Source organism: Macaca thibetana, chromosome 4 (assembly GCF_024542745.1).
Source record: "Macaca thibetana thibetana isolate TM-01 chromosome 4, ASM2454274v1, whole genome shotgun sequence".
Classification (NCBI taxonomy): Eukaryota; Metazoa; Chordata; class Mammalia; order Primates; family Cercopithecidae; genus Macaca; species Macaca thibetana.
Genome location: NC_065581.1, coordinates 164,534,020 through 164,557,626, shown reverse-complemented (window position 1 = coordinate 164,557,626; position 23,607 = coordinate 164,534,020). Strand labels below are relative to the sequence as shown.

Here is a 23,607-nt window from a genome sequence, read left to right as displayed (position 1 = left end):
GGAGGTTGCAGTGAGCTGAGATAGCACCATTGCACCCCAGCCTGGGTAACAGGACGAGACTCCATCTCAAAAAAAAGAAAAATTCTTTTTTCCCTCTGCCCATCTTAGTTCTTCGGTGGAGGCCGTATAGACAACACTGGCCAAAGACAGGTTAACAAGAGAAAAACAGAAGTTTATTAACATGTGCATCTCACATACACACGGGAGCACTCAGCCATGAATAACTCCAAGGAATTGTTAGAACTTGAGCTTATGTAGCATTTTAACAAAAGAACAATAAATTTGCCGGGTGCAGTGGCTCACACCTGTAATCCCAGCACTTTGGGAGGCTGAGGCAGGTAGATCACCTGAGGTCAGGAGTTCGAGACCAGCCTGGCCAACATGGCAAAACCCTATCTCTACTAAAAATACAAAAATTGGCCAGATGTGATGGCGCACACCTGTAATCCCAGCTACTCAGGAGGTGGAGGCATGAGAATCGCCTGAACCTGGGAGGCGGAGGTTGCAGTGAGCCAAGATCATGCCACTGCACTTCAGCCTGGGTGACAGAGCAAAACTGTCTCAAATTTTAAAACTTTTTTAATTTTAAAAAGAAGAATAATTTTTAAACAAAGAGAAAGGACTGCATTTCTAGGGCAGCAAACTGTGGGAAGCTAGGTCTATGGGAAACTAATAGACGATGAGGGCTAATTAGGAACATTTGTTATGGAGATCATTCTGGTGGCTTCTCCAGGCTGTAAGGGTCTAGAGTGTCCCTTCCGTCCTTCCAGGCAGAGAGGGCAGGAGGGACACCTTTACCCATTTATATCCTGCTTTTAGGTAAAGAAGGGGAAGGCAGAGGGCTTTGCTTATATCTGCATCTTTTCCGTTGTTTTCAGCTCAAAATAATCCTTATGGCAAAGCAGCATATTTTGGGGTGGCTGACTCTGCTACCCTTTGAGAGTCTAAAATTATTTGTACCAATTTTAGCCAAAAAACTTTGGCCTTAATCAAAAGAAATTGACAATTTTCATTACTTGCAATGGGTAACGTTGAATTCATTAACCAGTGCGCAGGGACGCTGAGGCAGGGATGGCGGTGATGCCTGAGGTTCACGTGGGCCTCACCGTGATCCAGGCTGCACTTCAAGCTCTTCATTCACTGACTCCCTAACCCTAGATCACACCCACTGTGCAGGCAAAGGGCACAGGAGTTTGAGAATCTTGCCCATGGTCACACATGAGTAGGTGGCCAGTGTGGTTGGACCCCGACCCTCTGGTTCCAGGCAGTGCTCTCCGTCCCAGCCCTGGCCTCACAGGGAGGCGGCTGTACCGTGTCACACGTTTCCCCTGTGCGCCGTCTCTTCCCAGTGTTTCTCCTGAAGCAGGAAATACGGTCTTAGCCAGCTGTGTGCGTAGTCCTGAGCCTTCAGAATGCAGTCATCTCCAAACAGGGGAATATTCTTCCAGGACCACACACTGGGTCTTTTCTGTGTGGTCACCCGGTGGTCTTGAGCATTAAGCTCTTCCAGGTTTTCCCAGTACAGTCAAACTCAGGGGAAGCCCTTCGGATGATGCTTTCTGCAGATCTGCTCATATTTAATGAGCGGAGGCAGTGGAAGTGAAACCACAATCTTTCATTTCCTTGCCGTCAGGACCTCTGCAAACCAGGCCTGACTGCTGGAGTGTGTCCCTTTAATTCCCTTCTACATCCTCCCACTGGATTTTATTAGGACAATTGAGGCGTTCAGGATCCAAGCTGTACAAAGACACGCCACATGTCCTTACAATGGCCCTCTGTCCCCTCAGAACACATTGCTTTCTGCCCTAAATAGCCGCTTTGCTTTGAGGTGCGCTGGCCCCACCATCATTGCAGCCAGCGCAGTCCTCCCTGGGAGGCCTCAGAGCATGATTGCAGAGTGACTGCATGATCACGTGGCCCCGGTCCATCTCCCCCACGAGGTGGTGCGCCCAGGACAGCAGGTGCCTGATCTGTGCCGCTCACTGGCGCTGCTCCAACACCTGACAGTGCATGGGGGTGGGCACACAGGGAATAATTACTGAATGAATATCATCTTTAAAATGCTTTTCATTCCCATCACCAGAGCTCACCACATTTCCTTTTATGTGGCAGCTCCAGTAAGCTGCAGCCTCATCTTGGAGAGGTGCTCACTTATTTACTCAAATATTCATTCACTGTAAAAGCAGGTGACACAAGGGGCTCAGATGTGAGTGACTATCACAGAAGAGGAGAAGGTGGGGGGCCCTGTGGAGAAGACAGCAGCTGTTGACACTGCTGGCCTGCTGCCTCCTTGCAGGACCTGCTGGGAAGACAATTCCCAAAGGCACCCTCCCCTCCTAATGCACCTGCCCTCCCTCTCCTGCTCAGTTCTCGGCCCCCAAGTAGGCACCGTGCCTTCTGTCTTGCAGGTTGTTCATCGAGACCTGAAGCCGAGTAACATCCTGTACAGGGATGAGTCGGGGAGCCCGGAATCCATCCGAGTCTGTGACTTCGGCTTTGCCAAGCAGCTGCGCGCGGGGAACGGGCTGCTCATGACGCCCTGCTACACGGCCAACTTCGTGGCCCCGGAGGTGAGCATTCCCAGCCTGCAGACCCAGGCCCCTCCGTCCGCAGAGACGCTCTGCCCCTCCCACTGCAGAGCCACTGGACAGCGGGGACAGCGGGGACAGCAGAGGCGGCTTGAGCCGCGTCAGCAGTGGTGTTGGGAAACAGAAATGAGAACCTTCAGTCTCCTGGGCCAGAGGCCAATCTTGCTTAAACACAGTTGTTCTTATTCTCATTTTCCCACTTGAAAAAACTTTTCAACAGTAACATTTTTATGTAAAATTGTCTTCTGTAGACAATTTGGATGAAATCTCCATATTTATTCCAAGTTAGAGAGATGATACTGTAGTCTCCTTATACAACCAGGACAGAGCTGCGATTCACCTGGGATGGGAGATGGATCCGTCACAGCGCAGGGAGCAACTAAGTTTACGGATTTCCTCTGCACCCCAGTTCTCACTGCAGATTGGTTCCCTGGCAGCAGCAAGTCAGCAGCTGTCAGACTGCGAACCGCAGGGCTCCAGGGTGATTTACCACGGAACGCTCACGTTGGTCAGGGTCTGTGTCTGCTCCCAGCCCCACTCAGCAGCTGTCAAGGCACCCGGTGAACTTCTCTCTCTTTTCACGTTTCCCAGGAACAAGTTCCATTAGGTTCTGAAGTCAAGGATGTATTTATAAAGCTAAGCCCAATTTCTTGCCTTTGAGAAAAGCCACGGAATCTGATCCGGTGGTAAAAAGAGGAAGGGAAGGGCGGTGGCTGATGCTGCCGGTGGGATGGGGGAGGAGGGAACTGGGAAGGAAGGCAGACTTCAGAGTCTGTGTGGATCCCGCCGGTTCTTGATGGAACCGGACCAGAGCTGCTCTGGTGGGAGGGGCGTCAAGCGAGCAGCCAGGCCTGAGGCGCCTGGCATCTCGTGGGGGTCTTGGAGCTATTTGAGAGGTCACCCAGGGCCACTGGTGCATGGTAAAGATGCTGCTGCATGCTGAGACATGAATGGACGTGCAGCCAGGGGCTGGGCTGAGAGGCTGTTTTAGGTTATGCAGGGGTTATCCAGACACGTGAGCAACCTGTGGCCCCTTTAAAAATAACCAGGTTTGGCTGGGTGTGGTGGCTCATGCCTATAATCCCAACACTTTGGGAGGCTGAGGCAGGTGGATCACCTGAGGTCAGGAGTTGGAGACCAGCCTAGCCAACATGGTGAAACCCAGTCTCTACTAAAAATACAAAAATTAGCCAGGTGTGGTGGTGTGTGCCCATAGTCCCAGCTACTCGGGAGGCTGAGGCCGGAGAATCGCTTGAACCCAGGAGGCGGAGGTTGCAGTGAGTCAAGATCACGCCACTGCACTCCAGCCTGGTTGAAAGAGCAGGACTCCGTCTCAAAAAATAAAAATTAAAAAAAAAAAAAAGGAACCAGGTTATAAGTCTCTGTTCTTGCCTTACTTAATCAACATTAATATTGGTAATATTACAGGGGAGGAAAATCACATTTTCCTCATCCCTCATAAGTTCTTAGCTGGACCAGACCCCTGTGACAAAAGACGGATTAACAAGAGAAAAAGAAGTTTACTAACACATCTTCTGATGTTTGCATGGGAGATGCCCAGGGAATGAGTCGTTCTGACAGAGGTGGCTTTGAGTCCAGCCTACATGACATCTTCAACAAAGAACAGAGAATTTTTAGAGACCTGGCAAGACAAAGGAAGAGGGCTTTGGGTCTCCAGGGACTGCAGCTTGGGGAGGTACAGGGCTGGCCGATGGAGGCTGGTTCTATATGGGACCACATGGGTCCAAAGCTGTCCCTAGGGAAAGCCTTTGTCCTCTCTGGTGGGGGGTTGGTACCTTTTGTCTTAATCCATGTCCTGATTTTAGACAAATGGAAGACACAGAGCGCTCCTGCATCTGCTTCTTCTTAGGTATCTTCAGCTCAGCGCCCCTCACGCCTATGCAGCATATTTTGGGGTAGCATATTCTGGTCTCCCACAATATTGATTTTATTGATTACAGAATGCCCTAGGTTGTGGTACTCCTTTGCCATTTACAAAGCACTTTTACCAACTTTTTTTTTTTACTTTTACTCTCATCCACCATACGAAGTAGGCAGGGTATAATCTATTAACCATGTTTCGCAGATTCAGAAAGCACAAGCTCCGTGTGTGTAAGTGACTGCTGAAGGCTGCCCAGCTGATGGATTAGGAAGTGAGGCTTGCACCATGAGCACCACATTCATTCAGCACGTGCTGGCTGGTCCCCTCCATGGTGCAGGCTCGCACACGGTGGCAGCAATACAGAGAGGAAAGGACAGGCTCCTCGCTCTCATCTCTATGGAAATTGAGCCGAGCTCTCCCGACTCAATATTTAATGCTAAATCCAATCATCTGCAGTAATCCATGAGCACTGATGCGGCTTCCTTTGTTGTAACTCAACTGTAACTATCTCAGAGGATTGCCCTCTACTGAAGTATGTAATCCTAGCATGCATACAAGTTTTGCTGCTTTAACAGTTCTTCAGAAAAATTAAACATTATCATGTAGCCCGGAATGGAACTTCTGGGTATACACCCAAAAGACTTGAAGGCAGGAACTCAGACAGACATGTGTCCACCCATGTTCACAGCAGCACTATTCACAACAGCTGAAAGGTAGAAACCACACGGGTGTTACTAAGTGATATTAGCCAGTCACAGAAAGACAAACATTGCATGATTCTACTCATATGAGGTCCCTAGAGGAGTCAGATTCATACAGATGGAAAGTAGAAGGGTAGGTGTTAGGAGCTGGGGGACAGGGAATTGTTGTTTAATGGGGACAGTTTCAGTTTGGGAAGGTGAAAATGCTCTATGGATGGATGGTGGTGGTGTTGGCACCATGATGTGAATAAGCTTAATGCTACTAAACTGCACCTAGAAAGGGCTTTGATGGTCAATTTTATGTTATACGTATTTCGCCATAACAGAAAAATCCTTCTGCCTTAAAAATTAAGGCCCTCCTTTTTAGCCTGTCTGTCATGTGTCTGGCAAGAGCACTGGTTCACCATGTGGCTGTCCTGGGAGGAGTCCCACTGCAGTACCTTAGGGTTGGCTTTGCATTAAGAAACAGTGGTCACACCGAAGACACAGCACTGTCCTCCTCCTAGTCCCCAGCTTGCTGGCATAGGATGCCGCTGGAGAAATGTGCTGTCAACCTGAATGTCCTTCGTGAAGGGCATGCCGGTGTCCTGTCGTTCCCTCCTAGGTCCTGAAGCGTCAAGGCTACGATGCGGCATGTGACATCTGGAGTTTGGGAATCCTGTTGTACACCATGCTGGCAGGGTAAGCAGTCGCCTCAAATAGGTGTCAGGAGGAGACACGGGGCAGCAGCCTCAGTGACTGGTCTGTTAGGGGACCAGGGCCAGCCCCGTCCTAGTGTGCACATGTGGGCAAACCCAATGCGTATGCAAACACTCCCAGACCCTGAGTGAACACTCGCAGACTTCCTTAGCCCCTCAGGACAACTGGACAAGAGCAAGAAATGTAGCCACACATTTTCTTTAAACTCAGCTCATGAACAAAACATCCAACATTTTGCCAGCATAGTCCCCATTCTCTCTGCTGACCCTGCCACTGTCTTAAATGGTAGCAACAGATGTGCCTTCCAGACATCCTCTTAAACCAGAAGCATCCATAGCAGCTTCAGGGTCAAACAGTGTCTGTACCTGGCTTTCGTGGTTGTGAGTCATGCATGGGCCGGTTCATTGTGGTGAGACACGTGGTGTTACAAAAAGTGGCCTGGGCCTGCCATCCAGACAGCTAACTTCCCTCTGAGCCCCACTCGCCATTAGCCATGACTCTGGGCTAAACACTTGAACCTGTACCGGCCTCCCTTCCCTCTCCCCTGAGTGAGAAGAGGACACACCGTGGCTGCTTCTAGGCAGGAAGGTCTAGGATCCTACAAGATCCGCTGGTTCCTATTACGTTTATTAAATACTTGGAGGCAAAAAGAAAAGAAAAGAACCCTAGACCATCCAATCCTGTTTGCTCTAGCAAAATGGCCTGAATGCCCCCTTGAGAATGAATGAGCTCGGCCTGCTTTTCACGTATTTCATCAATAGGTAGTGTCCACAGCAGAAGAGTAAATCAGGTGCCTGAAGCCGCACACCGAGGACTGCAGTAGCAAAGGAAGAAACCTCAGTTTCTTACCAATGCCACAGTCAGGTTATTTTGTGATGCTTCTAATACTCACTTTGCCTATATGGAAAACTAGATCACAAACTTTCCCACTAGAGGAAGCGCTGGCAGCACACATATCCTTCCTTTTCTAGGAGTGTGTGGGTGTGTGTGAAGGTGGGACACCAGGAATACCTCCCACACGTTGGAATACGGTCAGGGCTGCACCAAGCATGTATGTGTATTCGTGCATACGCTCTGCATTTGCAATGGAGACTCAAAAAGTTAACTTGTCAAAGAACACAGAGTTGGTAACACATCCACCATGGGTCTTTCAGACTCCACGTCTCAGGCTCTCTTGCATGATGCTACACCGTCACCATGGAAACCATGGCACCAGGCAGCTCACTAGGCCACCCCGTCCCAGTTTACCTGGGTCCAGAGGGGATACAGCACAGGTCTCACAGGGCTCTCCCACTTTCCCATCAACCTCTAGCCACCCAATGGCTAAGGAAGGAAAACGGGCATAGTGTTAAGAGGTAAGTTCCGAGTTCCGCTTTCCCGTGAATCCTGGCTGCAGAGCAGAGGAGGGGGAAGCAAAGCGCTGTTCTTTTTAACAGCCGAGGGGTGATAGCAACTTGAAAACTTTATTTTAGGTTGTAAAATGGAAGCTCATTACCACAAATTGTCTAATTATACAGATTTACCCCTTTTGCAAATGGGCCAGACGATACCCCTGAGGAGATTTTGGCGCGGATCGGCAGTGGGAAGTATGCCCTTTCTGGGGGAAACTGGGACTCCATATCTGACGCAGCCAAAGTGAGTACATGTCCCAGCGTCGCTTTTAAATATTCAGATTCTGAAACAGCCATATTATTTCTGAGGAAGCCAGTGGATAGGTTTTATATAAGTAGTGTAGGTATTTTATTCTCAGCATCTTTTTTTTTTTTTTTTCTTGAAATGGAGTCTCACTCTGTCTTACCTAGGCTGGAGTGCAGTGGCACAATCTCGGCTCACTGCAGCTTCCGCCTCCTGGGTTCAAGTAATTCTCCTGTCTCAACCTCCCAAGTAGCTGGGACGACAGCTGTGTGCAACCATACCCGGCTAACTTTTTTGTATTTTTAGTAGAGACTGGGTTTCACCATGTTGGCCAGGCTGGTCTCGAACTCCTGACCTCAAGTGATCCACCCACCTCGGCCTCCCAAAGTGCTGGGATTACAGGTGTGAGCCACCACGCCTGGCCTTATCCTCGGCATCTTTTAAGCCTTTCATCTAAAAACATTATTTCCAAAAACATTTTTAGCATGTTCACATTTTCTAGTGTCTTGGTATGTTATACAGGGTTCTCCAAAGAAAAAGAACGCGCGCGTGTGTGTGTGTGTGTGTGTGTGTGTGTGTGTGTGGAGAGAGAGAGAGATTTATTTGTAAGAAATTGGCTCACGTGACTGTGGGGACGGGGAAGTCTGTGACTGCAGGGCAGCCGGCAGGCTGGAGCCCCAGGGAGGAACGGATGGGGCAGTTGCCCAGCACAGGCCGTCTGCCACAGAACTCCCTCCTCCTCAGGGGAGCACAGTCTTTTTCCTAAGGAGGCCTTCCACTGACTGGATGAGGCTGACCCACATTGTGGAGGGTAACTGCTTTACTCAAAGTCGACTGACTTAAGTGTTAACCACATCTGAAAAAAACCTTCACAGCAACATCTAGACTGGGTAACATAACCCAGCCATGTTGACACATAAATTTAACCACCACGCTTTTAGCAATATTGCAGAATGATTGCCCTGCATGTTCATAAACCAACCAAGTAGAGCTGTGGTTCAGAGATGTACTTCTATTCTTGTAAAATACTTGGAGTTTGGCCTTGTCTGCAGTCCACACAGTTTATAACCTGCCTTATTTCCTTTGACCATCAGGCGGTTTTTTACTTGGCATCATCAAATTCCTATCTAATCCAATAGTAAATCATAATCCAGCCACTGGTAAGCAGCACCAACAGCTGTTTCCAGTGTTCATGTAAAAGGGCTGGAAGAGAAGGAGTCAGGGGCTCTGATTCCAATTCTGCTGTTGTCATCTCAGTGCAACTTCATGCAGTCAAGGTGGAGGTGACGATTGTGGAGATGATGGTGGAGGTAATGGCGGGAATGATGATGGAGGTGATGGTGTAGGGATGGCAGAAGTGGTGGCAGTGGTGGCGACAGTGATGATGGAGGTGGTGGTGAAGGCATGGTGGAGGGGATAATTGTGGAAATCATGGTGGAGATAGTGGCAGGAGTGATCATGGAGGTGATGGTGGAGGTGATGATGGTGGAGATGATGGTGGAGGTAATGGTGGGAGCAATGATGGATGGCAAAAGTGGTGGCAGAGGTGGCAGCAGTGATGGTGGAGGTGATCATTGTGGAGGTGACAGTGGGAAATGATGGAGGTGATGAAGGGATGACAAAAGTGGTGGCAGAGGTGGTGGTGATCATGGAGGTGATGGTGGGAGTGGTGGGAGATGATAGTGAGAGGTGATGGTAGTGATTGTGGAGGTAATGGTGGAGGTGATGGGGATGATGGTGAGGGTAATGGCACAGACGATAGTGGAGGTGATGGTGGAGATAATGGAAGGTAATGGTAGAGATGATGGTGGAGGTGATGGGGAAGCATGGCAAGTGATGGTGGAGGGTGATGGTAGAGGTGATGAAGGAGGGATCGCAAGGGTGATAGTGGAGGTGACGGATAAAAATGGTGAGGGTGATGTTGGAGGTGGTGGTGAAGATGATGGCGACGGTGATGGTGGAGGTGATGGAGGAAGGATGGCTAGGGTGATGGAAGTAGTGGTGAAGATAATGGTGACAGTGATGGTGAAGGTGATGGTGAGGGTGATGGTGGGGGTGATGGAGGTAGGATGGCGAGGGTGATGATGGAGGTGGTGAAGATGATGGTGAGGGTGATTGTGCAGATGATGGTGAGGGTAATGGTGAGGGTGATGGAGGAAGGATGGTGAGGATGATGGTAGAGGAGGTGATGAAGATGATGGTGAGGCTGATGGTGGGGGTGATGGAGGAAGGATGGCGAGGGTGGTGGTGGAGGTGATGGAGGAAGGATGGTGAAGGTGACTGTGCAGGTGATGGTGAGGATGATGGTGAGGATGATGGTGGGGTGATGGTGAGGGTGGTGGTGGGGGTGATGGAGGAAGGATGGTGAGGATCATGGTGGAGGTGGTGGTGAAGATGATGGTGAGGGTGGTGGTGGGGGTGATGGAGGAAGGATGGTGAGGAGGATGATGGAGGTGATGGTGAAGATGATGGTGATGTGGTGATCATGGTGGAGGTGGTGGTGAAGATGAGGGTGATGGTGGGGGTGTGGGAGGAAGGATGGTGAGGATGATGGTGGAGGTGATGGTGAAGATGATGGTGAGCATGGTGATGTGGTGATCATGGTGGAGGTGGTGGTGAAGGTGAGGGTGAGGGTGATGGTGGGGGTGTGGGAGGAAGGATGGTGAGGATGATGGTGGAGGTGATGGTGAAGATGAGGGTGAGGGTGGTGGTGGGGGGGGTGATGGAGGAAGGATGGTGATGTGGTGATGATGGTGGAGGTGATGGTGAAGATGATGGTGAGGGTAGTGGTGGGGGTGAGGGAGGAAGGATGGTGATGATGGTGGAGGTGATGGTGAAGATGAGGGTGAGGGTGAGGGTGAGGGTGGGGGTGATGGAGGAAGGATGGTGAGGGTGATTGTGGAAATGATGGCAGAGGTGATGGCAGCTGGCATTTAGTGAGCATATCCCAGATGTCAGACCCTGACAGTCCAAGTGCTCCTTTCCACACCCTCACTTTTTCTTAAATGAGTGTAGGACTTGTCTTAGTTCTGGTTCCCAAAATAGAGCCTCAGACTAGGTCGTGGGTGCTGGTGGTTTGTCTGGAAGGCCATCTTGGAAGCTGGTGTGGGAGCAGGGAGAAGGTGTTGGGAAAGGAGCAGAGTCAAGGACAAAGGCACATTGTCAAGATCACTGCTGCAGGCAGAAGTCTCTGCCGCCTCACAGGACTTCGCCAGCCCTTCCTGTCCCTCACCACCAGTCCCTGCCATCAGCACATCCCACCCCTGTTTTTTCCCCGTGCCTCTTCCTTTCTCTTACTTAGCACACAACAGAACCTCCAGTCCTCCAAACACCAGCAAAGCTACAGATTAGTATGTCTTTCTCCACATCCTACAGGTATAGAGTAAAAATACTGCTTCTCTCAGTGTCTTGACTATAAGATAATGAAAGAAGAGTTAATAAAGCACTCTTTGCTTTTGTTTTTTACACCTGAAAATGACAACACTCATACTTCTAGGAGATATTTGTTGCAAGAAATTACCAAGGTTAATGTTATCAAATATCAAAAGGCGTTAGATTTTTCTGTATAAAAAGGATATTGTTATTGTGCATAGTATTTCTTAGTTGTTTCATGACCAAAAATTCTAATGAGTAATTCCACTTCACATTCTATATGCATTCTTTTTTTTTTTCTTTTTCTTTTTCTTTTTTTTTCCGAGATGGACTCTTGCAATGTAGCCCACGCTGGAGTGCAATGGTGCAATCTCAGCTCACTCCAACCTCTGCCTCTTGGACTCAAGTGATTCTCCTGCCTCAGCCTCCCAAGTAGCTGGGATTATAGGCGCCTGCCACCACACCCAGCTAATTTTTGTATTTTTAGTAGAGATGGGTTTCACCATGTTGGCCAGGCTGGTCTCAAACTCCTGACCTCAAGTGATCCACCCACCTCGGCCTCCGAAAGTGCTGGGATTACAGGCGTGAGCCACCGCGCCCAACCACATTCTAATTCATTTTATGACCTCTTCATATGGGGTGGGAACACTAAGGAAGGAGAGTAGGCTAGTGGATAGAAGATGGATTCTCATCTTGGATCTTCCTCGGGCAGTGATGTCTTCATCTGCAAATTAGGAAAAGTAATATTTGCCCCATTTACCTCAAGGATGATTATGGTGATTACAGCAGAAGCATCAGGTGTGTCTGCAAATGTAATTCACACTGTCACCAAGTACTCCGCAAATGTAATTCACTGTAGTAGAATGTGCACTGTATTGTGTGTGTGTGTGTGTACACACGTGGAATCTCGTTTTAGAGGTTTTTACTGCTATGACTTTACAATGAAATAGAAAAAGACCTTTATTGCACATGAACCCATTGGACATATCTGATAGCTCCAGATTGTAGATGTTACAGTTTGTGATTATTTGTAGTAAATATCTGTGGGTAGTCCTGATAAAAAATGTAAGTATGTGCATCATGATGAGTTGATTTCTACCTGTGGAATATTTATTATTTCAGCTTCTCCCTTTGGAAAGATATCATTGTTACAAGAAACAGTGTTTCATCGATTTACATGCATCGTCTAACATTTCCACATTTAACTTCCTTTTAGACGTGAAAAATTTAATAAAAGATAAACCTTCAGTGAACTTCTAAGTTTGCTGATACTTAAAGCTAAAAACCATTGACATACTTCTAAACCTGAAAGTGAACACTTGACCCCAAAATGCAAAGAAAGACCCACACTCGCATAGCATAGTGGTTGGGTGTTGCTGTAGACGGAGAGAAGAAGTTCTGCTGGGGAGGCTCTGACCCAGCACAGATGATCCAAACATCCCCCGCACTCTCGTGCCCTTCCCTGGCAGGACGTCGTGTCCAAGATGCTCCACGTGGACCCTCATCAGCGCCTGACAGCGATGCAAGTGCTCAAACACCCCTGGGTGGTCAACAGAGAGTACCTGTCCCAAAACCAGCTCAGCCGACAGGACGTGCACCTGGTGAAGGTACCAGCAGGCAACAGTGTGGACACAGTGGTGGGAATGGGAAACCCAGAAAAGAACCTGACACCTTGCAATTACTCTGAAGAAACCAGGGAGTGCAGAGAAAGAGCCCATAGCAGCCCCAAACTGCACCGCCGGCCCACTCACCTTCACGTACTTCACCAGACATGCGCGGTCACGCACAGCGCGCCTCTCTGATTAGGTGGCAATCTCTGCGGACGTGGTGGCAGCTGGTGTGGCTGTTCCACTCAAGTTCAAAGCCTCCATTCTAGGCCACACGTGCAAAAAAGTCCCCACTTCATAAGTGACTTACATTCAGGCAGCAGTTGCCTCTCAGGCACCCCATCCTCTGGGTGGGACTCCTCTTCTGAGAAGTATAGACCGTCCCACCCCAGCAGGACTAGGCATGACCCAGTTAGGAGCAGTCCCCTCCAGATCCATGCTGAGAACTGGGATTCACTCCAGGATATGCCTGTTCCTCCAGATGAGTCCAGACTCCTCAACAGTGGCCAAAGTCCAGGTTGACAGGCCCTGGCATTTGCTGTGCGTGTGTCCTAGGACCCAGCAAGCCCCAAAACAGACCTGGCCTCACTGTCAGAATGCAGGGGATCACGCGACCTCAGCTTGGGGGCTCCACAAGAGTCTAAAAAATTTTCCCCCAAGGCACAAGCACAGTGTGAGGGTGGCACGGGGCGGGGGCCAGGTGCAGGAATGAGAAGCCCCTGTCTCCTGGGGCCCACAGGTGCTGGCCCCCTGTGGCGGGCTCACAGTACCCCATGCTCCAGGGACCCTGGGGAAGCTCCGATTTCCCCCACATTGCCTGGGGGCAGCTGAGGCCCATGGAGGCCCCGGGCTCCGGCTCCACCCCCGGAGTGAGGCACCACGGCTCTCACCCTTGTCCTCTGTTTTGCAGGGCGCGATGGCCGCCACCTACTTTGCTCTAAACAGAGCACCTCAGGCCCCGCGGCTGGAGCCCGTGCTGTCGTCCAACCTGGCTCAGCGCAGAGGCATGAAGAGACTCACGTCCACGCGGTTGTAGCAGGTGGGACCCTGGCCCCAGCGTCCCCCGCCAGCATCCTCGTGGGCTCACAGACCCCGGCCTCGGAGCCCATCTGGCACCCAGAGTGACCACAAGTCCAGCAGGGAGGCGGCGCCCGCCCTCGCCGTGTCCGTGTTTTCTTTTTCAACCCCGGAGAGGGTCCTGACCCGGGGGCTTCTCCAAGCCTCACTGCGCCAGCCTCGCCGCCCGCTCTCTTTTCTCCCAAGCAAAACCAAATGCGCCCCTTCACCTCACGTGCCCGTGCGAGGCCGGGGGCTTCTTTCAGAACCCACGGGTCTTCTCATATCACGGCTTCTATTTCTGCCAAGAGATCTGTGTTCCAATTATGAAGCCGGTCGGTTTAGTCAGACTCGCGATGCCGACGTCCCGGGTACCCGGTGGGAAAGTGGCAGTGCAAAGGCTCAGCCGTCGGTGGTTGCAGGGCCCTAGAGGACTGGGGTGACCTGGTATCCTGGGGCTCCCCACGGGCTGGATGAGGGGGTTGGCACTGTGGCGTCCAGGGGGAGACGCCTGGTTCTGCCCAAAATAATCCAAAGAGCCGTTTCCTCCTCGCCCTTCAGTTTTTGCCTGAGGTGCTGGGTAGCCCATCCTATCCTCTGTCCCAAATTCAAAGGAGGAGTAAGAGCCCAGGCGACAGCAAGGTGGGCTGGATCTTTGCCTTTCCGTGTCACCACGGATGGAAGGGGGCGCCTCCCGGAGGAGCCTGTGTCCACCTCCAGTCTTGGCTTTCCCCCGGGGGCCAAGCACACTGGGCTGCCCTTGGTCCCCAGCTCCACTGGTCACACAGCTACCTGGAGGCTTTGCAGGGAGCTGTGGGTTCTCACGCCTTCTCAGCCCTGTGTCAGCTTCCTGTGTGCTCACCCAAAGCCGTGGTTCTGCTGTGTTCACTTCGATTTTTCTGGTCTACGGAGAAACTGTGAATTTGAGAAATGGAGCTCTGTGGCGTCCCACCCAGTCCTTCTCAGTCCAACTGGAGGCTAGAGGGAGACACAGGCCCCACCCAGCAGACTAAGGGGCAGGGGCACAGGTCGGAGGGCAGCGGAGATCAGCGTGGACAGGAGCGATGCACTTTGTAGATGCTGTGGCTTTGTGTTGCGTTTTGTGTCTCTGTTGCACAGATCTGTTTTCACACAGATCCGTATTCCCTGGGGTGTGCACACAGGGTGGGTGTGGGGCATTTAGGCCATGCTGTGCTCTCCTTCATTGAGTAAAATCGAGTGAGAGGTTCCGGGCAGGAGGCTTGACGCCCAGTCCAGCCCGCAGAGGGAACACAAGGGTCCTTCATTCTCCCGTAAGGGTGTTGAAGATGCTCCCCGGCGGCCGCCAAGCCAGGGTACCCAGCAAGTGGACTGGGTGGGAGGGGGCGCCACTCACCCCCTCACCCTGCATCACTGAAGAGCCGGTGTCTGCAGCAAGCGGAGCTTCAGGAGGCCTCCGCTGGCCACAGCCAGGTTTTCCCTAAGAAAATGTTACTGTGTTGGGATTTGTTCTCCCTCCATCTCGATTCTAGTACCCAACTAAAAACAAAACAAAACAAACAAACAAACAAATGTGCTGCGTTCTGAAAAATAACTCCTTAGCTTGGTCTGATTGTTTTCAGACCTTAAAATACAAACTTGTTTCAGAAGCTTTAATCCATGAAGATTTTTTTTTTTTCTTAGAGAATCACAAAACATAAAAGGAGCAAGTCGGACTGAATACCTGTTTCCATAGTGCCCACAGGGCATTCCTCACCTTTTCTCCATAGAAGATGCTTTTTCCCAAGGCTGGAGTTACTTCCACCATGATGAATTTGCTGTTTAGGTCTTAATTATTTCATTTCTTTTTAGAACCTTAGGAAAAAGTGGATAATCCTTAGGTCACAGAATTTCTCCTCCCAGAAATGAACGAAAGTCATCACCTCTTCTGCTTGCTACGCAGAAGAGCTCGTGGTCTTTTTCAGTCATCCCGGTTTGTACAGACTTAGCTTCTGAACTCTAAGAATGCCAAAGGGACCGACGAGACTCCCCATCACAGCGAACTCTGTCCTTACATATATTTGATGTGCATCAGCGGAGGAGAACACTGGTTTGGCCCTGCTCTGCCGAGGGTCTATGAAATACCTCTACTTTCCCTCCCATATGCAGAACAAAGTCATACTGGAAATCCTTCCACAAAAGTCAGCCTAAAGAAGCTATGGTATCATATGTTAAACTAAGCTTTCAAAACCCTTAGTGAAATAGCAGGTGACTGCTTTCAAGCAGCAGTCGACATGTAAATGAAGGTGTTCTTAGAATTCGCATTTTACCAGCTCAGCGCACCTCCACGTCAAATGAAATGCTCTGTATGATTTGCACAAATGACATAGACCTCCCCAAAGGTTAATTGGCTCTCCTTGCTCACACAGATCATCTCATAACCACCACCCCCGCCCCCGGGTCATGAAAATCACAGAACTTAATACGCACACTGAACCCTAGATCTCAGGCTTCCTGACCTACCGCGAGTGGCCCCTTGCTGGCCACCCTATAGGGTCCTCCTTCCCTGGCAGCCCCCTGTGTGGGAGAAATACCTGATTCTCCCAATCTGCAGTGGGAGAGCTTTGCTGAATTCCACCCCAAAGTCAAACATGGGCAAGAGGTGAGGATTTCACTTTTACCCTCAAGTCCGATTTGTCTGTGATTTTTAAACTAACTGTGTATGTATTGATGTTTGGAAGATTGTTTGAATTTTAAAGTGGTAATAGTACTTAATGTTAGCCAGTATTGTTCATTAAATGGCGTTATCCTAAAGCTGCACTTGGGATTTTTACCTAATGCTTTACTGATTCTCTCAAGCACATGGCAAAGTTTGATTTGCACTCCGTTCATTTCTGACACGGTTTTGCTGCCTCCTACCTTTCTAAGCGTCATGCAAATTCGAGAACGGAGAAGGACGCTGCCGGTCCCTGAGCAGTGCGGAGAGGGCGGCAGGTGGACTCCAGCGCAGCTTGAGGGGCTGAGGATGGAGGCTGCAGCGTCTGTGTCGTTCTACTGAGCACGCTTCTCTGCCTCGCTCCTGACTCAGCACTTTGTTCACTGGCTCAGCAGTTATGTTTACACATCATTTTTATGTTCCTGCTTTGTAATTCATGTTTGAGATGGGTGGCCACTGTACAGATATTTATTACGCTTTCCAGACTTTCTGAATAGATTTTTTTGAATAAACATGGTTTTATGAAGTGTAATCTTTTTCTAGCCTAACAATAACCTTTGGACTTTCTGTGTTGTTACCAATAACAGTCTGGATAGCTCCCCACTCCTCTGGCCCCTCCCGCTGGCTTCAGGCCATGACCACCTCTGCCACTACCATGTGACCCCTCATGGGGAGGTGAAGCAGCATCGTGACCACTCCACCTCAGAGCCCTGTGCGTGAGCGTGTGCAGGTGGGTGAGCTCATGCATATGCGTGCATGTACACATGTGTATGTGCACATGTGTGCATGTGTAGGTGGGTGAGCTCACGCCTATGTATGTGCACGTGTGTGTACTTATGTCTGTATGTGTGCACACGTGTGTGTAGGTGGGTGAGTTCATGCGTGTGTACACATGTATGCTTACGTGTGTGCACGTGTGTGGGTGGGTGAGTTCATGCATATGCATGTGTGTGCACGGGGGCACTTATGTGTGTATATGTGGAAGTATGAGTTCATGCATGTGTGTACATGCATAAATGAGTGTGCATGAGAGCACATGTGAACATATGGATGTATGTGTGTGTGCATTAGGGCCTGTGTGTCTGTGTGTGTGCATGCACTCCTGAGAGGAGCCCCGCTGTGTTATGGATCTGGGGCTGGCAGGAGACAGTGGAAGGTCATCTTGTGCAGCAAAGCAGGTGCCCAGCACACGGCCCTGGGAACAGCCCTCACTGTGTCTCCTGTGCTTCGCCACCTGGTCTCAGCATGCCCATCCCTTTTTAATACAGACATAAAGCCAGTCTGCACTGTTGGTCCTTGGCTCTCCAACCCAATTTATTCTTCCTATTTGGTAAATTCCTTCCTAACCAGCCTGTGTCAGCAAGCAGCGCACACACACACACACACACACAACACCGTGCAGACACATGCACACGCACACACCTTTGCTCCTGTGGTAGAATGCCTGATTTTCTGAGCTGCTCTCCCAGCAGGGTGAAGGGAGCCTTGCTGAAATCCATGAGACTCTCTGTGTAGGCAGGAGCCCTGGATCCCACTGAGGAAACTGCAGGACAAACAATAGATATAGAAAAAATCCTGCCTCCTGCTCTACCCAGGAAGTGCCCACAAAAGGCCTACTGACAGAGGCATCATTTGAAAAAAAATACCTTTTACATCCTCTATGTACCATTTTCTATTTCTGCCCTAGCAAATCCCACAAGCCTGTCGCATAAAACAGCAGCATCTACTATTGTCTTACAGCTCTGTAGGTCACAAGTCCGAGACAGGGCTCTCTGAACTAAAACCGGTATGTGGGCAGCGCTGCCTCCTTCCAGAGGCTCTCAGGGAGAATCCGATTCTTTTCCAGCTTCCAGAGGCCATCTGTGCTCGGCAGCTCGCGGCCCCTCCCGCCTCCTCCAAATTCAGCAGTGGCAGGTGGAGTTCTTCTCACACCCTCTCCTCTGCCCGGCCCTCCTGCCTCCCTCTTCCAATTCTAAGCCCTGTGAGCACACTGGCCCACCAGGATATTTGGGAAACTCTCCCTATTTTAAGGTGGTCTGATGAGCATCCTGAATTCCACCGGCAACCTCAGTTCCCCTTTGTCACAGCTTCCAGGGATTAGGATGTGGACTTTGGTGGGGAGATGGATTATCCCACCTGCCACATACATGTAGTTGAGCATAGCTCTGCGTACACTTGTCCACCCGCACATGTCTTTTTGGTTGGGGAAGACGAGGTGTCCAGACTGAAGTAAGTCTCTGAGGCTTGGCCCTACTTGCAGGCTCATGGATGCTGGATGAAGACACAAGACTTCCAGATCAGAGACCCTACAGCAAACAGCATGGGCCCCGCACACATCAGGGCCCCGTGCGCACTAAGCCTTATGGGGTGGTGGAGAGCAGCCCAGGTGGATGTGCTGCTGCACATGTTGAATTTGCGTCACAGATGAGGACCCTGACTTAGGAAACCCCAATTGTATATGGAGGGACGCAGGCAAACCCACCCCCTTTGTCCTGGAAGGGGACACTCGATTACAGTGGACAGGAAAATGCCTGCCTTTGGCCCCAGAGAGACGCTGCCTCTGCCTCGCAGGGCTGTTTACTGCACAAATGTCCTTGGACAGACAGTTCAGAGCCAAAGCAGCTAGAGACTGCGGAAAGGCAAGAGACCCGTGGAGATTTGCCTCCCGGTGGCTCAGTGTTGTAACGCTGGACCCCAAATGCTGGACTGAATGTTGTCTAAGAATCCACTGACAGGCCTGGAGAGGAGGGTTAGACTCACACTTGGGCTGTCACCTTTATCTGTGGAGAAACTCAGCTTAATGCTCAGTCTCAGATGCATCTGAGGACATAAAGATATTTTTATAGAACTTGAAAGAATCCTCCATACACCTATCATATGTATAACGATAGGTATAGATCTGTCATCCTCACATGGAGGGAGGTACAGATATGTACCTATATGTACATATGCTAGGTATAGATATAAATTAGAAATATATAGTATATAGATATAATATATAGATATATATATTTGTTGTTGTTCTCAAAATTCAGCTAATTACTTGTCCTGATTAATACCAATCTGGGACATTAGCAGTATTTGCAGAAAACAAGTGGGGGAGCCAGGGAGCTTTGACTCCCACTTTCCAATGCAGCCCCAGGTGACATTGAGTGAAAGTTACTGCTTCCCCCAAATTTAGGGCTCAACAAATTCTTAACATTGTATCTGGCCCATGACCTTTTAGGTACGATAACTTTCTCATTTGTACAGGTAGATCTGAATGCAACCCCCATAGCCCTGGAGATCTGGAGCTGGCTCTGCCTCCCTGTGTGGCACGGGTCCTGGAGCTGGCTCTGCCGCCCTGTGTGCCACGTGTGCTGGAGCTGGCTCTGTCCTGTAGTTCTGCCTGCTTAGGCCTAATAGGGATGAAGGTGCCTCTCTCCAAGGGAGGACGACCGGTTACACACCTGCCACGTGAAGCTGTCATCTGGGGACAGCCTCCCCCGGCCCAGCACACCAAGTGCTCTCTGCAATTTGCATCAGCCTCTTTGGTTGTGGACTTCAGCATTGCCCAGGGCTCTCCGTAGCCGGCGCAGCCACAGTGTGGGTGTGAGAGGCCGTCACTGCGGGAACCTGAGCACCTGCTTGCAAATAAAGGGTACTCAGAAAACACGCTGCCTTGCAGAAAACAGCGGGATATTCTGGCACACATTTGTCTGTGGATGTCAGCCTGTGACTCCAGGCGAGGGGGCCATTCTCGGATGGTGAAACGTCAATGTGGACAGTCTGGACACCCAGGATCAGTCTAATGGGGTTTCCTAGACTCTTCAAGGATGGTCAAGCATCCCTAGAGATGGACAGTGGGACGCCAAGGGCCTCCTGGGGGGCAACCATGTGTCCCTGTGCCCAGACCTGCCCAAGGCCCTTAAATCCCCTCTTCCTCCAGGCCCCCTTCTGTCTTCCAGATCACGTGCCAACATCCTCCCCGGTGCAAGAGTAGTCAGAGAAGAGAGCCTAGAAAACCCCTGCCTCTCTCCCCATCACAATCTTAGCTTGACCTTCCTGCGGTGTCCAGCGATCTCTTCAATCAACCCTGTGCTTTCCACCTCTTTACTTTTCTACCTTATTACCTTTCTACCTCATTACCTACAAGTGTGATGAGAAGAGTCCAACCTCGAAAACCATGGGCTCTGAGAATGCCAAGCTGGACCACTACACACTCTGCCTCCACCCTGTCACTCACCACCACCAGCCCCAGGTCTCACCCGTGTCTGTCCGCTGAGCTCCTCCCCTTCACCACTCTGCAGGGAGGGCCAGACACACTGAGCACTCCCAGACCAGGCCCGGGGCCGTCCTGAGCCTGACAACCTCCTTGTTGTGTCAATTATAGGAGGTTTATGGAGCCCACACTTGCCACTGTCATTACAAGTTTGTCACCAGCAAGGACCATCAGAGGGTAGCTGGCTCAGAGCACATCAGTTCGGAGTGATCTGCTGCTCAGCTCTCTCGGGGAGCCAGCTCAGGGAGCAAGCGTGGGAGGGAGAAAGGCTGGATCTTCACCATAAGGGGCCAGGGCAGGGCCAAGCACCATTTATGGGCACTGCCACCGCCAAGACGCTGGGGTTGCAGATTTCAGGTTTCAGCTGCGCCACGAAGGGACAGCGTGTGAACCCGGTTCACTGACCCTGCTGCCTTTACCTCTGCTACTCCCAGGGCCCAAAATCACCTGTGTCAAAGACAAGCCAGGGGTCCCTGGTGACCCTTGCGGGGCCTTTAAGGTGAGGAGCTGGGGGTGCAGAGAAGAAAGAGTGTAAAAGACTAAAAGGGTGGCAAGTGTACCCCCAGCACATGTTTGTACAACAGATTATTTATGGAGAATCTCTGCTTCTGAGTTTAGCCATAGAATGATCTGGAGTTAATTCTCTCTCTCTCTCTCTTTCTCTCTCTCTCTATATTTATATATATTATACATTTACATATATTTATTTATATATATTTTACATATTTTGTTTTTTTTTCTTTTTGAGATGGAGCCTTGCTCTATCCCCCAGGCTGGAGTGCAATGGCGCGATCTCGGCTCACTGCAACTTCTGCCTCTCAGGTTCAAGTGATTCTCCTGCCTCAGCCTCCTGAGTAGCTGGGATTACAGGTCCCCACCACCATGTCTGGCTGATTTTTGTGTTTAGTAGAGATGGGGTTTCACCATGTTGTCCAGGCTGGTCTCGAACTCCTGACCTCAGGTGATCCACCCGCCCTGGCCTCCCAAAGTGCTGGGATTACAGGCATGAACCACCGTGCCCGGCCAATTCTAGATTTATCTGGACTCTTAGGTCATGTTTCATTATACTTTTTTCACTTAATTTTATGAACATGAAGCTTCATAAAATAATGCAAAAATTAATGCAAGCCAGACATTAATTTATACAATATCATCAAGAGCCCGACAATCTCACACATTCTGAATTTGGCACCCATCCGACATTGAGTTTTTTTCAGGTTCGTCTTTCAGCATAACAGTAAATTAAATTATCTACTTTGTGCCAGTTATTTACAGAGCTGGAAACTAGACACGTACCTGAAACTATAATTCGTTTTGTAAGTATTGGAATTAACTCCAGATCTGCACTTGACTTCAGCATTGGCTCAGTTTCTTTGTCCAGTCTCTCCTAAAAACAGAATGCCCCCCAGTATCCATAGTAAGAAGCGCAGTGACTGAGTTAACTACTCATGCCCTTGTGGGCTATCTACTGATTCACAGTAGGTGCAGCCCTAGGCACAGAAAGAACCATTTTAGCAAGGCCCTTTCGTGATTCTGATAGGATCGCCCAAACACAGCACCTGCCCAATGAAACGCCACCTGCTATGGACCGAATGTTTGTGCCCACCGCCAGATGTGTACATTGAAATCCTCACCAAAGTGATGGTATTAGAAGGTGGGACCTTTGAGGAGTGATTAGATCATGAGGATGGCATCTTCATGAATGGGATTAGTGACCCAATAGAAGAGAAGGAGACTGAAGTTCTCTCTGCCATGTGAAGACACAGCTAGCAGTCAGCAGTGTGAAACCAGCAAGAGGGAGGGCCGTCACCAAGACCCAAACATGAGGGCATCTTGATCTCGGACTTCCAGCCTCCAGAACTGTGAGAAATAAGTGCTGTTTAAGCTGCCCAGTCTGTGGAATCCTGTTCTAGCAGCTGGAAATAAGATGCCCACATATATTGCGTTATCTGAGCTTCACAATAACACAGTAAGCTAATAATTTCTAAATGTTAAATCTCACCCATCTTCAGCTTTTTTCATAATTTATCAATATTTTGATTGATTATTGTTTTGATTTTTGATTATTGTTTTGTTTCGATGTTTTGTTTCGAGGTTTTCATTTCATTATTTTGAATCAATAATTGCTTTTTTTTGTTTTTGTTTTTGTTTTGAGATGGAGTCTCACTATGTCACCAGGGCTGGCATGCAGTGGCGCGATCTCAGCTCACTGCAACCTCCGACTCCCGGGTTCAAGCAATTCTCCTGCCTCAGCCTCCCCAGTAGCTGGGATTACAGGCACCCGCCACTACGCCCAGCTAATTTTTTATATTTTTAGTAAAGACAGGGTTTCACTATGTTGGCCAGGCTGGTCTCGAACTCCTGACCTCATGATTCGCCCACCTTGGCTTCCCAGAGTGCTGGGATTACAGGCATGAGCCACCGCACCCAGACAGCTTTTTTCATAGTTTATCAATATTTTGATTGATTATTGTTTTGATTTTCATTATTGTTTTGTTTTAATGTTTTGATTATTGTTTTGATGTTTTCATTTGATTACTGTGAATCAATAATTGTATAATTGATGTTAAGAAATTCAGTTAAACTAAATGAGATTATTCCTCACAGCAGAAATTCAGTACTTCAAAATACATTAACTGAACACTTACTAATGCCCACCACTGTTCTAGGAACTAGAGACTCAGCAACAATAAAACAAGGCCATCTCAGGAAGCGAATCTTCTAGCAGGGTGTCTTAGTCCGTTTAGTGTTGCTGTAACAGAATACCTGAGGCTGGGTCACTTACAAAGAAAGGACAATTTATTCAGCGCATAATTCTGGTGACTGGAAAGTCCAAGAGCATGGCACCAGCATCTGCTCCCCTTCTGGGAGGGCCATGTGTTGTGTCAAGACCTGACAGAGAAGCAGAAGGGTGAGCAGGTGTGTGCAGAAAAGGAAGCTGCCCTTGCAGGAACTAATGCATCACTGGGAGAGCAAGAACTCTCCCAGCCCCACAGGAGGGCGTTGATCTATTCATGTGAGATCTGCCCCCATGACCAAACACCTCCCACTAGGTCCCACCTCCTGACCCTGTCACACTGGCAAGTAAATTTCAACATGTATTTCGGCAGTGAAAAACTGCATTTAAACCAC

At 49.6% G+C, this 23,607-nt stretch overlaps 1 protein-coding gene across 7 annotated transcripts in view; it reads left to right on the top strand.

Annotated features, from left to right (window-relative positions):
• RPS6KA2 (ribosomal protein S6 kinase A2) overlaps positions 1-16,746 on the top strand; it is a 491,259-nt gene extending 474,513 nt beyond the window's left edge. For all 7 annotated transcript variants that reach the window (XM_050789393.1, XM_050789392.1, XM_050789391.1 and 4 more), the window contains 5 exons: positions 2,409-2,570; positions 5,776-5,852; positions 7,388-7,505; positions 12,347-12,484; positions 13,395-16,746. In XM_050789393.1, coding sequence (XP_050645350.1) covers positions 2,409-2,570; positions 5,776-5,852; positions 7,388-7,505; positions 12,347-12,484; positions 13,395-13,520 — 621 coding nt within the window. In that variant the 3' untranslated portion in view covers positions 13,521-16,746. The remainder of the gene's footprint in view (positions 1-2,408; positions 2,571-5,775; positions 5,853-7,387; positions 7,506-12,346; positions 12,485-13,394) is intronic.
• The last annotated feature ends 6,861 nt before the right edge of the window (positions 16,747-23,607 follow it).